Genomic DNA, 18,973 nt, shown 5'->3' on the forward strand with positions numbered 1-18,973 from the left:
CTGAAGTTTTATGGTCGTCATCATGAACTCGTGGATCGTTATGGTGTATCCATCAGCACCATGAAAACTGATATATTCAACGGATCATAGTTTTCCTTTCCTCGTTTGTCTACCCCGGACTTGACATTTTATGAGCAACTCGGCGAGGGGGTTTTAGAAAGGCAGAGGACGCTTACCCTACCGGTGCACCTGGTCCATGCTCCCAGTTTTTAGTGGAGTCCGAGTTGCTCATTTAATTTTGTTACTTTGTATGTATGATTTTAGATACTTTATGTTCTTTGTTGTGTATGTCTGTTTTCCATGTCTGGTCTTTGTCCCTAGATTACATTCTTTTGATTACCGCTATAAACCTGGTCCCTCTCTCTGTATATTTGGAAGACGAATTGGAATTATTTCTTACAAAGTATGAGAAATCTCTACCAAGAACTATATATTTGTATCATCTTTTTTGGAAAAAACAACGATTTATAATGTTTTTAAGTCGGGATTTTAACTAAAAATTAAAAAAAAAATCTTGGGCCGTTCCAGAGGACTTGCTGTTAACTAACCACGGAAGTCGATAATTACAACAAACATTAAGCAAAAAAAAAAAAAGACAAATCATGCAACTAATTTCGTCGATTCTCTGGAAGAATTAATCCCATTATGTGAGTATTTCATCTAATCAATAAACAATATATATATTTCTTTTAGATCAAAATGCGTTTAAGTGAAATGTCGTATGATATTTTAGACAGTTAAAAGCACGTTTCTGGTTATTATTCGGAGAATTGGACTGAGATATATGAGTCGCAAACACGCACATGATGTAAACAATGACAATTATTACATTTAAAATATTTCATTTCAGACCATTAAGAACATTTCAGGTTTTTACCCACATTATCATAATAAACTATAAAAAATAAATGAAATTTATTGTCACAATAAGGTTTGCATATTATTTTTCCAACTGGAGAGAATGTTGTTAAACGTTTTTTCGATTCAAAATGAAGTGGTCCTATTAATTTTGTGACTATGCAAGCTTTATTGAGCATGTAAAACTCTAAATTTAAACATAGAGCGTGGAGACATTGTTTAAATCAAGAATAAGATGAAGGGGCCGGGGATCTTTCATCCCATGAAATCTGTAGAAAACTTGGAAATGATAAATGGCGAGAATACTCTCGCAGAAATTTAATTACCGCCGACGGATTACAGTTATGTGAATTTGTATTCACTAACCTAGGATATGAGAAATTAATTTTCCGATTCAGTGTTTTTCACATACAAATAGATGTTTATAATAACATTGCCAGTCGTCCCATCTTAGTGAATATTTCCCCCATAGCCGTCCACAATCTTGGTTATTGGCATTGTTTGGCTCATTTCCGTTCCAATTGGAGTATCCAACAGAGGAGTTATCTGAGATCCATGTAAAGTTCCCCTCATTCTGGCGGTCACTGAGTCCTATCCAATAACTTTCTTTTACATTTCCTATACAATAAAAAAGCTGCGTGAAATATAAAAAAAAAATTAAACGCAAGACGTTTGGAACAGAAAACACGAATCAAAGAACAAGTATAATTTTATAATGTAAACTAAAATAACAAACACAAAGCAAAGGAAAATGTTCAAATGAAGCAAATTACAAAATATAATTTAAACCGACAAACTTACTGAGGCACACAAGGCCATACTATGAAGGTGCTATATCTACATCAATGTCGTAGAACGGATATTTATGTATCATAAATGTAAAATCACCACCATTATAATACATTTTACTTTCAATTGTTTTTCTACGGCTCCATATTGTTATAAAATAACAGATAAAGTACTGTGATTGTCATAACATGTATTATGTTTTATCCTGCAATGAGGTTATTTGTTAAACGAATAAAGGTATACTGTTATTTTTTGTTGTTGCTGTATCCATACATTAGCAGGTTATCGACTTTCTGGCTCCTCCCACTCACGTAATCAGCGGAACTACGTTTTTCTGGTATGCGTAAAGTAATCATAGCCGCCACCATAGATACCATATAAACAAATTGCGATTGCGTATCCGGTTAATCGTTTTTTTTTTATTTATTTTTTTTTTCGTTTACACCTGAATGAAATAAAAGATTTTATGTTAACCAAATAATAATTTTTTTTGTATTTTTTTCACCGTCATATATATGGCAAATCCCAAATCTCGTTCAAATTCATTATCAGTTTGCAGACGACTTCCCCTGTCATTTAAGTCATGTCATGTCCCTATTATCTCACAATTGAAGAGCTGAAATACCATGATTTCCCGCCATATTTCTGCTTTTTACCTTTAGTAAAAAAAAAAGAAGTTCCGAATGAAAATGCTACAACTGGTACTTAATATGAGACTTACCACATTAAGTATTGAATCAGGGGGAAACCAGATATATGGCGGGAAATCATGGTATTTCAGCCCTTCAATTGTGAGGTACTAGGGATCATCTCAAAATATCCACAGAAACAAGACGGCGGATAAACAATACATTCAATGCAAAATTCTCGTAGGAAAAATAAATTTTGAATTTTTTCAATCTCGGAGGTAAGAACGAGAAGTAATTGTATGAAAGTTGTAGTACAGAACGACATGAATTAAATGGCAATTTTTTAAAGGAACTTATGAGTAATAAAAAAATAATCTAAAAAAACTGCAAACAGGCTGAGGTGAATTCGAGTATAAACCCCAGGATAATGAATCAGAGGAACACTACATTATAGATCTGCCCATACAACTCTTCTTCAAAAATTTCAAACAAATATTTCAAATCCCAAAGAAAATAGTGCACAAATTTCACTCCTGAACTCTACTGCCATGTACCAAACAGAAACAAGTCAGCTTCCACCTTCCTCGCGAAATTAAAAACTTAAATGTTCTTAAAATCGACTTTACAACATTCAAAATATTTGTATTTATTGTTCATTTTACATATTTGTCTCTTGGAATTAAATAAATTTTGATGCATTGCTTTTTTTCTTCAAACAGCTTTGACAGATTATATGGTGCGGATTGAATTTCAATGTTTACTGAGTCATGCGACATGCGTATTAATTTTTTTCTTCGGGTTTAACGATCGGGGCTCCCCAGGGGATATGCATTTTAAAATTTTATTTTTAAAATGTACACACGCACAAAACTATTAATATAACAGGATAAAAACAATAAAGGTACATTGTCGAAAATTATTGAAGATATGTTTATTCGGCTTGGAACGGGGGAAATAGCTCGGCGGAGCCTCGCATTTCCTACCCGTTCAGTCGCCTCATCACATATCTTCAAACATTTTCGACACTGTACCTATATTGTATATATATTAAACACGTTTTTACATTTTGTTATGTATTTGTGTATATATATTAAACACGTTTTTACATTTTTTTATGTATTTGTGTATATATAGAAAACCCCGGCAGTACTAAGTAATTCAGCAACATACAAATATATAGCAATGTTATTTAATTTACAACATCAAAAATGCATGCTGATGGATCAATACTGACCAATAAACTCATTTGGGATTCGACATAGTCCACCAATGAACATATTAATATCAATTGATAGACAGTGTATTACAAACTAGTTTGTTTCGGATAATCAAAGAAAGAATGAATAATACCAATTTATTGAATGTGTGATAACAATTTTAAAGTAATATTACTCTTACCTAAGATTTTAATGGTTTCAACAATAAGGTCATTTTCTTCTTTTGAACCAATATTTACGAGATTGGCCGACATATCTTGACATTTATTCTGCAAACATTTTTTGAGTTAGGTTATATAAATTTCACTATTTAATGCGTGTAACTGAAGTAAATATTTTTCTCGCTGCCTTTATTCTCTAGAGATAATGAATATTTACATTTAAAAAATAAAATAAGAAGAAAACCCGTTTCTGTAACGGAATAACACTTAGCTTTAGCAAAAGTAAAAACAAAAATGAAAATGTTTTCGACGTGACGGTGAACGAATTAAGGAGTTTTCCCATTCAAATACCTTGTTGCCGGAAGCCATACGCAGTCACGCGTAATTTCAACAGTGTTTCTTTTTCAAAAAATGAAATGTATTGTTTTTTTGTTTTTTTGTTTTTGTTTTTTTTTTAGTTAGGATATTCATATCTTGAAGATACAAGTTATATTGATGTTGCATTAATGCTAGTTGAACACAGTCCAGAAAGAATTAGCTGTCTATTGATAGTAGATAATTTAACATGGTTGCCCAACAAAATTCCTTGGTAAGTTTCTAATGAAATACCATGTAATCAGAGGTATTGCAATGAAACGGGAACATTCCAATAGCTTAGAAAAAAATCATAGTCGTCATGAACAAGATCAGCTCTTTGCTTGGGTTGTATCAGTACTAAGCGTGGACATTTGTTTGTCTGTCTATTGGCCTGGCTAGCATCAAGACCCTGTCGATAAAGAAGGCAAAGACTGCGAGAAAACAACTTCTTGGTACAAAGTTCGACCATGATTCACATCAACAACTTTTTTTTGTCCCCAAGAAAGATTTGAAGTCTAATAAACGTATTTAGAGGATTTTTCTGTTTGCATAAATAATTTGTACTTTTCCACCGTATAAATTAAATAAGTGCCGCGAATTGTACACAAACATATTATCATTTGATTTTTTTTTCAATTCTACATGTGTCATGCTAAAGGTACACTATTTTGAAATGCAAATGAAAACGATGGCTTACGATCTTTATGAATTTTCTTTAACATAAAAGTAAGACAACCAATCGTGTAAGGTCTTAGATTTAACTGTTTATGGAAAATTTGAGATTGAAAGTTTCGTTTACTTGAATGAATCCTGTAATAACTTTTGATATACCCGATTTTGTTTGAAAGAGTAATTAAGACAAACCAAGGTTATAGCGGGATTTAAAAGAATGTAATCCAGAGACAAAGACCAGACATGGAAAACAGACATACACAACATGGAACATAGAGTAACTAAAATCATGCATACAAAGTAACAAAAGCAAATGAGCAACTCGGACTCCACTAAAATCTGGGAGCATGGACCAGCTGCACCGGTAGGCCAAGCAATTTCATAAAATGCATCAAATTCAATATGTAACATTCTATATGTGCGCGTGCCTTAAAGCACTTATAGAAGTGGTGAATATTTTAGCCATTGATGCGCGGTTAGATTCTGCTGTGTCACAATTTGGCATATGAGTCAACGATGCCAGTTTATGGGATTTCCTATAACTTTTGGAGGCGATGATGCATTCAACTGGACTGAAACTCAATCATTATAGGTAAATATTTTTTCCAAGAATATTCCAATTTACACAATGAATAAAACGAGGCGGGATAAACATGAAATAAGTCCAGAAGGCAGCACCATCGCCATTTATTTTAAAGGCTTGCAAAAAATATTTATTAGCATCATTGATCTTCATTTAGTGTATTAATCGCTTAAATGTATTCGAAATATGAATAAAAAAGACTAATGAAAGTTCAAATAGATTATTTCGATAAGAAAAGTCGGCAATAATGTCGTTGCAATTGATTATTTATGTTTTAATATTATTTTATTAAGATTTTCTACATTTATGACAATTTTCCTTCTTTCAATCATGAAAAGAATTTATAAGACATATTGGGTTGATTCTCTTTGTAAAATTACATCCGTTTCGACATGTCTTTGATCCCCCGAGATATTTAAGAAACGTGACCATGGGAAACTTTTACGACCAATCAAATCTTATGCTGTGAAGACTTTTCTTTCAATCCATACAAAAAATAGCCATATGTTAGGTATGTGTATTAAAAACCTTAACGGGAGCCCTTTTTACTATTGGCGCTTGCCTGTAAGTGTTTACACTTATCGAATGGTTTATAAGTAATGAGACAGCACGAATATACCTAGTTTAAAAATGGACTCACCGACCGCCGTGCCAAAAAGATTGCTTGACAAAATAATAATGTTTGGACAAATTCCGCATGTTAATTAGAAAACGTGGTTGCAGGATAAAAAAAACACATGTACATTGCCGAATATATCAATGATGTTTAGTTGTACTCGCTTCGAAGCGATAAGCTCGGGAAACCCTCGAAATCTTATTGTTCCTAAAGCTTGTCAAATAAATTTGATATTTTAGCAATATATTGTATATTTATGTTAGATTCAATGGAAATCGTCAATATGGAAATATATCTACTTCGTACTTGAGCAGATTCCCAGGAAAGTTTTTCTTCGGCAAAATAGTAGCATTGACGGAACAGCCATTTCCACTTATTACCGCAGGCAATTGATGAAATGAGAACTAAAAAAATAAATATTCATGAATTCGCAATCACATGCGTCACATCTTTCTTTGAATCAATTTAGTAACAAAATAGACTTGCAGTCATTTTTTTTTTTTTCAAAGTTTATTCTCACTTGATTGATTTGAAGTATTATTCTAGTATTCAACAAACGACGTAGAAAAGAATGTTATCATCCAGATTTATACATCGAAACTAAGTACAGTACTGTGATTTTATTCGTGGCCCTTTTTTAACTTAAAAAATCTAAAAACAACGTTTGCTTATTAAACAATACTTTTGAAGATAATTACGTTATTAAAAAATTATACCAACGATATAAAAATGCAATTTAACTGGGTTTTTTTTTAAGCCCTAACATTTTATAGGACTTGACTTAAAAACGAATTTGATAAGTGCTCGGTACTTTTGTTGCTAACCTTATCTTGTAATGAATGCATTTAATAACAAAAGTTATAAATGCAATAACAACCGTAGGATAGATATTCAAAACAAGATAACATAAAAGCCAAAAATATATAGTTTAAAACTAAAATCCATGTTATAGCAAACGAAATTTTCAAGCTCCTCGCAGCAGATGTTCCTTTCCTCTCTTACTTACCGCTGCAGACAGGTCATTCGAAATTATTGGATATTATCCAAAGATAAAGACGCGTAAAATCATTATTTTTTTCAGATTTTTCAATTTTTTGCACTTATTTAGAGGGTTTGTTGCAGCTTTTAGAGTGCATTTCGAACGTCAGACGCTGTTCGGAGCTTGGAAATTGTTAGAAAATTTTTAACAAGTTTTCAACTTACCGGGAATTGATTCCCGTATATTTCTTATTGCTTCTTCTTGTTCCTTTATTTTGTCAGTAAGAATTATTTTTTCTTTATCGTAATTGTCAAATCTTTGTTTCAGAAGTATCATTTCTGAGAGAAAAAAAAATATTGATTATATACCATATAACACTGTTTAAAGCTAAAATCTGTCTGTGATACAATTGTCGTGGGGTTCTGTTTTACTTTTGTTCTTTAACATTTGAACATAAAAAAAAATATCTTTATTTATATGTGCATTTCAAAACGATGACTATTCCAACGTCGGTCATACCTAAACCACTGAGGATTTCTTACTTGTATTGCACAAGTAGAACCTATTTGGTTTCTTATCTCAATAGTTTGGGTTTTTAATACTTCTTGTATACAATCATTTTTTTGGATTGAGATCTTCCTATATGTTCGATTCCAATGCTGCTGATGCAAGGTTATTTTTTGAAACAAGCGTACAGAATATCACAGTTTGCCGTTTTTGTATTTTGGTATAATACATATTTAAACAATAACGCCGAGATCAAGTACGTTTGGTATTCGATGTTCGATTTTTGACATTCAAACTTTTCTATATCAAACTGAATATCAAACGGTAAAGTTTTATCATTTGAAAATAATTTGATATTCATTTACGGTTTTTCTGTTTCATATTTGTTTGATATTCGTTTCTAAGTTAACTATTGATTATCAAACTAAATATTAAACGTGATTTTAATGTCCAATATTTATTTGACGTTTATTCCCGGATTATAGATTGAATATAAAACGAATTTGAATATCGACTTGAATATCAAACTGTGGTATTTTTGGTCTGTTTAATATTCGTTTGAAATACTTCACCGGATTTTATAATGAATATAGGTCGGATTGGAATATCAGCAGGATTTCTAGTCAGGAAGATATTGGTTTGCCAGTCGTTTCCGGGTTTTAAATTGAATATAAAACGGTAATGAATACCATATTTACAATCGAACAAGATTGTTTCAATTCGATATCCGTCTGAAATTCGTTTCTCTGTTATATATTGAATGTTGAGCGGGTTCGAAAATTTTATTAAACTGGAGTTTCAGTTTCAGTCAGTCCGATATTCTTTTTACTTTCATTTCCAAGTTATATATTAAATATAGCAGGGAATAGAGTATCAATTGTAGTCAGGTCCATATAAGTTTGAGATTCCTTTATAGGTTATAAATTGAATATAGAACGGTTATGAATATCAAATTGAATATCAAACTGGTGTTTTTAGTCAGTCCGATATTCGATTGACATTCATTTCCGAGTAATATATTAAATATAGAACGGATTAGAATATCATATTGGAAATTAAACAGGATTCTTTTTTTGTTCGATGCTCGTTTGATATTCGTTTTCGGGTTATCTACTGAATATAGGTAGGATATGAAAGAGTAATCAAGGGAACCAAGGTTAAAGTGGTAATCAAAAGAATGTAATCCAGGGATAAAGACCAGACATGGAAAACACATACACAACAAAGAACATAAAGTAACTAAAATCACACATACAAAGTAACAAAAGTAAATGAGCAACTCGGACTCCACTAAAAACTGGGAGCATGGACCAGGTACACCGGTAGGGTAAGCGTCCTCTGCTTTTCTAGAAACACCCGCCGAGTTATTCATAAAAAGTCAAGTCCGGATAGACAAACGAGGAAAGGTAAACTATTACCCGTTGAATAAATCAGTTTTCATGGTGCTGATGGACACATCATAACGATCCATGATGATGACCATATAACTTATGTAGTGATGACTTCAATCTTGTAGCAACATAACCCTGTTCCAGAAGCCTATTTGTTAGAGTTCTAGCGCGATACAAAAAGTCTGCGTGGTTTCGGCAAGCTCTGGCATAACGTATAAGTTAAAGTTTACATTCTTCAGGCGAACAAGAAATAGACACAAAACGAATTTCCAAAGGTAAAATTTTACCGTTTGATATTTAGTTTGATATTGAAAAAAAATGAATGTCGAATATCAAATATCACCAAGTACTTGATCTCGGTTACAATACCTGATATGTTATCTGTTACATTTCTTCGTTTTCCTTCAATTATCTCTAGTTTCTGCATCGTAGATGTGATATCTGTGAAAATAAACAAACTGGAGATTTGCTTTACACATGTAATACAAAAGACACTTTCGTTGACAATGTCATGCTTCCAAACAAAAATCATCTTATTTGGTTTGTATTTAATAGAAGGAATCTTCATAAAACAACAATATCAAAATAAAGATTTCATTGTGGTTTTTGTATATGGTATATTTAAACAGCAGATAGCGCAATGCTGCGATACAATTATTAATGCATATTCATCTGCAATTTTCTAACAATATACCATCCTAATTTCCAAGTGCCATTATCCTCATTCCTCCATTGACGTATACGTTAATTTCCAACAAAACTCCCAATTGTCGTTGTTATAATATTGTATTTTGTACTAAAATTTTTATACTTTTAGAATTTTCAATGATTTAGTTTTAATTCATACATGTATTTAAATTCAAAATATCTTTTATATAAATATGCATCGAAAATAAGTTTGGTGTATATGTCAAAGAGACAACAACACCACTGGAATGAAAATGTCTAGCCAAGGCTTCCCACTTGTGATCAATGAAACACGAGGATACCCTGGCACCACAAGGCAGGCTGCAGCTGACCAAAAAACATCAGTATAAACAGGTACAACGAAAAAGGTTGCCCCTATATACTTTAACATAAAAAAATCACTAAAGGTGAAAACGAAACAAGACCTTTTTTCATGATTGAATTTCCCAATCTCCCCATACGCAATCCCAATTTTTACCCTCCCTATACACATATACCATGGAATGGGATGTTTACCCAATACAGGTTTTTGGAAGTTCACTAGTATAATTCTATTCTTTTAGGTGTCAGTATTACAGCAGGATCGCACACTTGCATACTGAAAATAAAAAAATGATGGAACAGACCAAAAACCCTCATCTTCAGGAAATTGGTTTTGATAAGACATTTAATACCTGAGAGTATGTCTGTCAAATTTCTGTGTTTGCCTTCCATTGTGTATAGTTTCTTCTGTATCTTTGGGAACGTATCTATAAAAACGTGTTGTAAAGCAAACTTATTATGCAGTTAATGACTTGCTAATCTTAACGAAAACAGGAATAGGGAGAAGTATTTGTCCAGGGAGAAGTATTTGTCCAAAATTTATGTCAAATTTCTAATGCTGGACAGTAAATTTTTCGAAATGAAGCAAAAATATTATTACTTGATTATTGCAAAATCTTAAAACACGTGGATGTTTAATCGCTATACAAATACACAGGATTATTGGCCTCCATTCAATTTAGTTAGGAACTTCATACCTATTTCCAGTTTGATGTATAGTGCACCGGCAGTACAAACCAAGAGCACAGAGATCACAATAGTTGTAAAACATCTTTTGACTTTTGACTTTGATTGTGTTTGTGTTGCTAGGTCAACCAGTCTTCTTTGTTTTCTACTTGTCTCTAATGTGTCATAAGGATGTTCATGCAAAACAGGTTCGATAAAAGAAGTTTCATAGGCAAGCTCAGTGTCGTCAACTGGCATGGCGGTTTAAATCTACATCAATGATTGAATCAACGTCATTTATAACAACATTAGGATGAAAACATTTAAATATCATACTCTGGGCTAAAATGCAATATATAAGTGAGACAAATAATGCAAGTCTACATAAATGCCTTTTCAAAAATGGTCATAAAAGTCAAGATATTTCTAGTAATTTTACATATTGAAAAACAAACTTTGTATTTTTTTCTTAAATTCATAAGAGATTAACAGACCACTACGAACTATCTTTGTTGACTCTAAAACTATTATCAATTGAAACATGAAAGTCCCTGTCAGATGGGCCTTATAGGCCCTTCGCACATATATCAAATCTGTAAATAGGCAAATTTGACAGACAAAAAAAGTCAGACCATCTAGTATGAGCCTCGTACAATAACTTTTATCGTGAGGTGTTTGAGACTTCACCGTCTTCCACGCTATGCTATGTTAGATTATCGTGTCACCTATGGTTGAGATAAAATACGCGCAGAGTCGCCTTAGATAATACAAAAATTTACTCATGAATGTATAAAATGTCTCTGTCATACATTTCATCGGTATTGACTTTTTAAATAGGTTTTGTTTTTGCACCTCCACTTATTTTTTTCAACGAACAAAAACAACATTAAATGTAGTGATTATTAATTGTGATTTATATGTATTATTCCCTTCACTAGTGTGAGAAATGTATGAAGGTTAACTCGCTTTTAAAATTTTTGTATGAGGCAATTGCAGTTTGATACCATCTAGTGTTCACAATTGCCACTTTAGCTTATACCATTTCATTGTTTCGCTAACAAAGTTAATGTATATATTATTTTTGCGTCTGCCTGCGTGTCTGAAATTTGCCATGATTTATGTCTCGTTTTGTACTTCTTCATAAAATATCATAAAACTATTTCACGCTTCCGATTGCCATCAAAACAAGATTGTTCAATATATTCTTGTGACTGCATTAGGTCTTGCCAGACATAAAACGTAAAACATAACTTCAAATTTCGTTTTAAGGAAGTAGACCTAGAGTAAGGTACATAACTCCTGAAATCACTGATATGTTTGTATCATATTAAATTTCACCAAAGCATTTTAAGCTTTCCTTTAAAACAGAATGAAATCAGTCCAAGTTATTTTGATGCTTACATGAGATTGATGTAAAATGGTGAATGCAAACCTTCCAGTGATTTGGTAGAACTGTGTCCCTTATCCTAGGTCTATCTCCTTAAATAAAACCATATAATAAAAACATTTTTCAGAAGATGTGGCGCATGAAATGTAAGAATCGATAATAAGCAATGTTCTGAAAAAAGTATAAAGAGCTTAATTTGTGAATTGGTAAATTATCATCTGAAAATATAATCATTTTTATATAGATTTCTGATACACTTTATAACTTCGGTCTCGTGCATGTTGTTTTGTTGCAATATATATACAAAATTACTTTCTTATATTTAATCGTATCCGTCGCATGATAGATTTTAGAAAAATCCAGCATCCCATTTGAGCAATCGGGGTCTCATGATACACACAGCTCCTTTCGAAAAGATAGCGAGAAACCCCCCAAAAAATAGCTGTATGACAATAATTACCAGCAACAAAAACGGCGTAAAAGACATTATTTTAAACTTCAGTACATTCCTTGTTACATTTATTCAATCGAGTTTTAGAATTATCATCTAAAAATAGAGCGTGATTAATATTGTTGTTAATGATTAAGACGGTTTTGAATTTCATATTTAAATTTTCTGGAAATTATGATCAAAAATTTTAAACAAATTTAAAATAATAAAATACATTTGGTAGGAGTAATTAACCAACACGGCACCATCTTCTTTTAGTTAACCAATCAATAAAACTATAACACCATGCATTATCGATTCTTCATTTTTCATTTAGAAGTATTGGTTTATAATTAGATTGAATTAATTAAATAAAATTAATCTCACCCTTCAAGTCAAGACAACCTCTGTGGTACGTAGTAAATCAATCTCCTTAAACCGAATATAAAGGGAAATGAATTCACACTTAATTTAAAGTGCCTACCATCTAAACAAAGACGGTCTATTCCGAAAAAGAAAAAGTTCCTTGTCGTGACAAAAGTATAATAATGAGCATTATAAAACTGAGTCGTTTTACACCATTTATGGTTTTATATATGATTTTTCAATGTAAAGACCTATCTGCATGAACTTTGACTTTCTATTAGCAATTGCATATTTCTTGGTTTACATTTAGCAGTCCTCAATGAAAGTTGATATTTTAAATTCAACACAACCGACAAAATTTAAATGTAAAAGACTATATGCAAGCAAAGGTCAAAGAGTAATCGAGGAAAGCAAGATTCAAGCGGTTAGGAGAAAAATGTATTCAGAGGAAAAAGACAAGACACTTGAGATACACACTTGACAAAGAACATGAAAAACCAAAACAGCACTTACACAAAGCATAAGTAATTGAGCAATGTGGACTGTACTGAAAACAAGAAGCATAGGACATGTGTCCTGGAAGGGAACACCCTCCACTTTCCCTTAGGGCTGCATATTGTATGTTACGTCCGGGGAAGACGAAAAAGAAAGGGAAAACAATTACAGGGTGAACAAATGGCTATTTACGTGCAGATGGATACACCATATCGATCAACATGTTAAGACGTACATGTGGCTTTATCTGATTATATGTATCAGGTGTCCAAGCAAACCCAAACTTGACAATTTAATCGGTTAATCAGTCGCATGCTGCTTGGTTTGAGGAGATAGACCTAGGGTAGAGAACACAACTAATTTGTATTCAGTATTTTACATCAATTTTAAGTAAACATCAAAGTAATTTGGACTGATTTTTTTCTGTATCAAATGAAAGCTTGATAGGCTTTAGTGAAATTGAATATGATACAAACATTTCACTTTTTTCAAAGTTATGTCCCTTACCCTAGGTCTTCCTCTTGATGACACATTAGAGTATTAAACATATAGATATTATTATGCATGTCAAACCATGAACGGTTAAATTCCAAAGTCAGGAGTGGGTAAAGTTTCAATATACAATGTAGTAGAATGAGCAACTTGATTAGGTTACATTTTAATGCTTCAAAATTTACAATTCTGAAAGGAAAATCAGGTTTGAAATGTATGATAATGCTGAAGCATAGAAAAAGAAATATGTTGTAATTTGTAGTTAGCAAATCTGAAGCAGGTATTACAACTTATTGTAAAAAAAGTTGTGTGAATTAATTGAATCATGAGTTACTTCACCAGATATGAACATGTTTGTACGATTATCGGTAAGATTAACAACATATATAGTATGGTATTCAGTGAGATGATCAATATATAAGGATGTGTATTTTATTTTAAAATTTGTTCATACATATCTAAAAATTTATGAATTTACCTCCTTCGAGATTTCATGACATGTACGAATACGATGGTAACATACAACAATGACTACACTGGAAAAATGCACTCGTCGTGAAATTGTTTACACGAAGATCCTTCACGATCGCAAGTATCTTGAAGAAGACGTCCAATTTATAACCGTACTTATTTTTGATAGGATTTGCAGCACATTCACATACTTCCGCTAATAACATATCATCATTCATTTTTTTCAGACATTACGATATTCTTCAATTTATTCAAACAATTATTCTACTCGGATATATTGAGTAATGTTTGACCTCCTTTATTTTTTTTTTTTTTTTGGTTATGTCTGCTGTACGACTGGGCATAAAAAAAGAAATTCAAACACCATGAAGAACTGTTGTCGAATATTAAATGAAAGAAGTGGCAAATTAAGCCTGATTATAAATTATTGCCTCTTAAAACACCTCCAGAGAACATAATGGACTATATATTATTATATAAGTGTCGTGATTGCTAAAGTCAAAATATGTCGAATGAAAAACCTTATTTATCCAAGAAATTATATTAAAAAATACAACGCAATTACAAATATCAGAGGTTAAATCACACTCATTTAAAGAACACTTACATTGATAAACTAACAACGACAAACAACATGAAAAACAAAATAATGTCGTGGTTTCGTTGATTTTGTTAACCACGAAATTTGTTTCTAAACGAAAAGGGAAGAATGAGGACCGATAAGGCCTTAGTCTGTCTACTGAAATAATCGGTAATAATTATCATAAACTCGGAAGGAAACTCAATGATAAAGTAAGTCATATCGAAAATTTCAATTTTATGCATTACGTTTGTAATTTAAAAAGTAACAATTTAGAAATGAATGCACAAAAACCCCATGGAAGGCTATTCAGTAAACAAAGTGTCATTTTTTGCTACTTAGTTTATAGATAGATCAAGCGTTAACCAAAACAAGTGTTGAAACGGATGCATTCATTTCAACATTTCCCACATCAATTTACTACTATCCGTAATCCATAACTTATAATGAAAAATCATCAATTTATTTTTTTTTCTTTTATATTTTAAACTTTGATTAAATTGTAAGTAATAATATGTTTATCAACAAGTGTGTGTGTGTGTGTGTGTGTGTGTGTGTGTGTGCTTATTATGTTTCAGCTATTGCACTCTATTTCGACTTCGGAAACGCTTTCGACAGCATTGATAGATCATCACTTTGGAAACTAATATACCATCATGGTATTCTATTAAAAAATACATAAAAATAATTAAATCGGCATATGAACCAAGCACATGCCAAGTTATTCACGCACAAAAACAAACACGCTTACTGAACCTTTCAACATTTTAACAGTGCGGTAGGAATACCTACTACCACCCTTCCTCTTTTTGTTGGCAGTGAACTGGGTAATGAAAACAACTACAGATTCACAATTCAGAGGTATACAGTGGACTTATCAAAACATCTCGAAGATCTGGACTTTGCAGACCATATAGCCCTCCTATCACAAATACATAAAGACCTTGAAATACATTATCAACATTTGAACAACAGGCTAAGAAGGTTGGACTCAAAATAAATTAGGGGAAACAAAGACTATGCCCATAAATGAGAAAAACACAACAAAATTCAACCAAGTGAAGAAGAATTAGAAGATGTAGATAGATTTAGTTACCCCACCTCTGATAACTATTAGTTGAAATCAACTAATCGGCGCTCCGTATTTTGATCACGTGAAGACGGTGTATTTCTGATACTCGGTCATTATTTTAGCAATATCCGGTCAGTAATCGTTTTTTTAGTTTACTACAACCAAAATGCGACCAAACGTTTTGCGTCGCTTACGGCAGATGATATATAAAAAACAAAATGATGCTGAATTCAAAGGAAACTATTAAAAGTAATCAAAAGATCGCACGATTACTCATTTGACGGAAACCGGCCAGGAAGACTATTTTGAAGAGTTTGAGCCAGTTCAATTGAATGATGTGTTGGACAAATGTTACATGAATGTACGGAAGCAGGACGACGGCGAACATTATAACGCTACCACGCTTGCACATACGCAACACGCCATAAACAGATATCTTTAGGGTGTTCCATTTAATCGTAAAATCAATATTATCAAGGACCCAGATTTTTTAGATGCTATTTGTTTTCTTTCAAAGCAGCCCTAGCAGAATTAAAATGTATCAGGAAGGGAAGAATCGACCACCACCCAGTTATCAATGAAACAGATAGTTGTAAACTATTTGACTCTGTTTATATGAAGACAAATTCACCTGAGGCCTTGTCAAATAAAGTGCAATTTGACATTCGATTATTTTTTGCCTTTAAGATCATCGAGGTTTCATGAAACTAGTATCTTCATGTTCCAATCGATGCATCATGTAATTGACATACAATAACATTTTTTTTATAGTTGATTTTATTCTCTGATATTCAGTCTAGTTATACTATTTTAAATTTGTCGCTCATTAAATTTGGTATTGAATCACTAAAGTCAAAACATGCAAGATTAGTGTGTTTAAATTTCTCTTTGAGTAGTATTTGGAAATGAAAATTACTAATTGGACCCTCCATATATCGCTCTTTTACATTATAAAAGTATTTTTTTAAATAGTGTCATAATAGATTCCGGTACCCAACCTCCGGTGTTTACCTTGAAGTCCCCCTTTAAATATAAATAGTGTCATAGGAGGTTCCGGTACCCACCCTCCATGGCCCGTTCTTCTATTGATTTACATGTAGAACATAAAAAAAGGGTTAGTTTATTGATGCAGTCATTTGCCTACAGTTCGTGTATTTATGGACCAGAATATTTTAATCTGGTTAAATTTGTTTCATCTTCTCCACTACTTTATCTATTTTATAGGTAATGAACACAATAGCTACTGGGTAGGACTAAATGACCGTCAGGATGAGGGCAACTTTACTTGGATCTCAGATAACACAACTGTAATATATTCTACCTGTAGAGAAAATATGCCGGATAATAATATAAAAGACTGCGTTCGACTGGCGGGTGAATTTGCACTCAAATTGGATGCCTTCCAATGTAACTACAAACGTTTCTTTGTGTGTGAAAAATAGAATATGACAATTCACTTTGTTTAAGTATTCCTTGAATCATTGGAATGAATTGCATAAGGAATCTTTCAATTCTATATTTAGCTCCTTTATATAATTTGTCAAAATGAATAATCTATAAAGATGTGCATTATCTGTACAACATATGTCTTTTTGTTTGTTTGGTTTTTTTGTTTGCTTGTTTCTTGTTTTTTGGTTTTTTTTTCTGTTTTGTATTTTTTTTTTTGTGCTTTTGTTTGTAAAGAATTATCAATAAGAAATTAGTATGTATATTGCATGCAACCTGCAAAGCGTTTTATTTGAGTTTACCTTCAAATTTGTTAAATAGCTAGTAGCAATATTATATTAATAGAATTGATTCTACAGTAAAGCATATAAGGAGGGTTAGTTTTTTTTTTTTTGTTTTTTTGTTTTTTTTTTTTTATTTTTGAATTGAATTTTTCTTAAGAGTGAAAATGTGTGCACATGGGTTTATGTTGCCATGCTCACCAAGGTTGTGTGATTAAACCATCCCTCAGGGGCCAAATGTGTACAATTTGGAAGTTTGTTTCAAAACCTTTAACTTAACCCCTTTATTGTGCCTCCCAAAGTGTCATACTGAATGAACATTCTTACAATATTAACAAATCTCAATTCCTTATTTACCCTTTTAAAGTCTTTGGTCTGCACATCAAATCAACAACATTGTCCTTATGTTAAGGGTTGCAAAATCTATATAAAGTTATGTGTATATATTTTTCATATACATGTACATGTACATCTATATTGATCATTTCAGCAAGCAGTTTCTTAACCAGCAAACATCTTTTATATTTGTTAAAACATTGTAATAGTAGCCTTAATTAGTTAATTTAAATTATGTTATCTAATCCTAATGCCATGAATCAAATCCAAATGGTTTTCCAATTTTTTCCCGCTAAAGAGAGTGTGAAAGTAGCCACAAATAGAATCGAAAGTAGTCCCAATATAAATGGCTTCCATTTTAATTCATTTTGAGTATTTTACTTATTATAATTAAGTGCAGTTTTAAGATTTACAACAATTTTCAATAGCAAAGAGTAACTTGCACTAGATACATGTTTTTAAATATTTTTGTTTATTTTTTTATAAATATGAACTTACAAAGATGTGTATTCAAAGGCAGCCTGGCATCTTTATATGCAAGAATTAAGGATTACAGTTACTGAAAAAAAAATGTTTTAAAATGGCCTAGAAAGCTTGTTCTAAATATGAAGAACATTTTGGTGTATGATATGGTGTTATTATGGCATACAATAATGATATATTGAACTTTCAGTTTTTGGTTTTCCTTTAGCGGAACCTTCAAAACTGTTGTATTCAGTGTGTACCTAGTGTGATTAGCTTTCACATGATACCCTGTTTTCATATACTGGCTTAAAAACACAACATATACAATGCATCTTATAAACTACTTTGTTTTTTACGAACAACTTTCTTGTATATGCAAGTGGCTGGTTCCCTTAATTATGGTATTATACTTATAACCGGAATATCTATAAAGTATTGTTTAGTATCTATAGTTACCTATTTTTTGTTTCTATTCGATTTATTATTAGCTGCATTATATACACGTAAGTGTAAATGAATTATTTTATCATTCTATTTTTATCAGAATCACTCTTCCTTCATTGTCTGTAATCTGATCAATCAGTTTGTAGTTAACTGATTTTTTTTAACTACAATAAGTAATAACCTGCCTCCATATTATTGTATAATTGTTATCTTCACTGAAATGTTCTTCTTTTAAGAAAGCGATCGCGCATTGGTGTGTCATAAATCATTCAATG

At 31.9% G+C, this 18,973-nt stretch overlaps 1 protein-coding gene across 2 annotated transcripts; it reads right to left on the reverse strand.

Annotated features, from left to right (window-relative positions):
- Positions 1 to 900: 900 nt before the first annotated feature.
- LOC148598192 (perlucin-like protein) lies at positions 901 to 10,659 on the reverse strand. 2 transcript variants are annotated; one of them, XM_088562020.1, is made up of 7 exons: positions 10,466 to 10,659; positions 10,121 to 10,195; positions 9,129 to 9,200; positions 7,086 to 7,199; positions 6,189 to 6,286; positions 3,675 to 3,762; positions 901 to 1,476 (listed from the first exon to the last, which is right to left on the reverse strand). In XM_088562020.1, exons 2-7 carry the CDS (start codon positions 10,158 to 10,160, stop codon positions 1,253 to 1,255), a joined length of 636 nt encoding a protein of 211 aa, XP_088418146.1. In that variant the 5' UTR covers positions 10,161 to 10,195; positions 10,466 to 10,659; the 3' UTR covers positions 901 to 1,252. The 2 variants fall into 2 exon arrangements, with proteins under 2 accessions (XP_088418146.1, XP_088418147.1); XM_088562021.1 differs by lacking the exon at positions 7,086 to 7,199.
- Between the last annotated feature and the right edge of the window lie 8,314 nt (positions 10,660 to 18,973).

The sequence above is a fragment of the Perna viridis genome, chromosome 14 (assembly GCF_037379345.1).
Source record: "Perna viridis isolate PV_CMFRI_1.1 ecotype Kerala chromosome 14, ASM3737934v1, whole genome shotgun sequence".
Lineage (NCBI taxonomy): Eukaryota > Metazoa > Mollusca > Bivalvia > Mytilida > Mytilidae > Perna > Perna viridis.

What these genes read in the sequence shown, in the direction of transcription:
- LOC148598192 (XM_088562020.1), bottom strand. Translation starts at nt 10,160, where the DNA reads ATGGAAGGCAAACACAGAAATTTGACAGACATACTCTCAG. An exon ending in TATACGGGAATCAATTCCCG is followed by an intron (nt 6,287 to 7,085) that starts GTAAGTTGAAAA and finishes TTATTTTTTTAG; the next exon opens with TTCTCATTTCATCAATTGCC. An exon ending in TTTCCTGGGAATCTGCTCAA is followed by an intron (nt 3,763 to 6,188) that starts GTACGAAGTAGA and finishes AAATGTTTGCAG; the next exon opens with AATAAATGTCAAGATATGTC.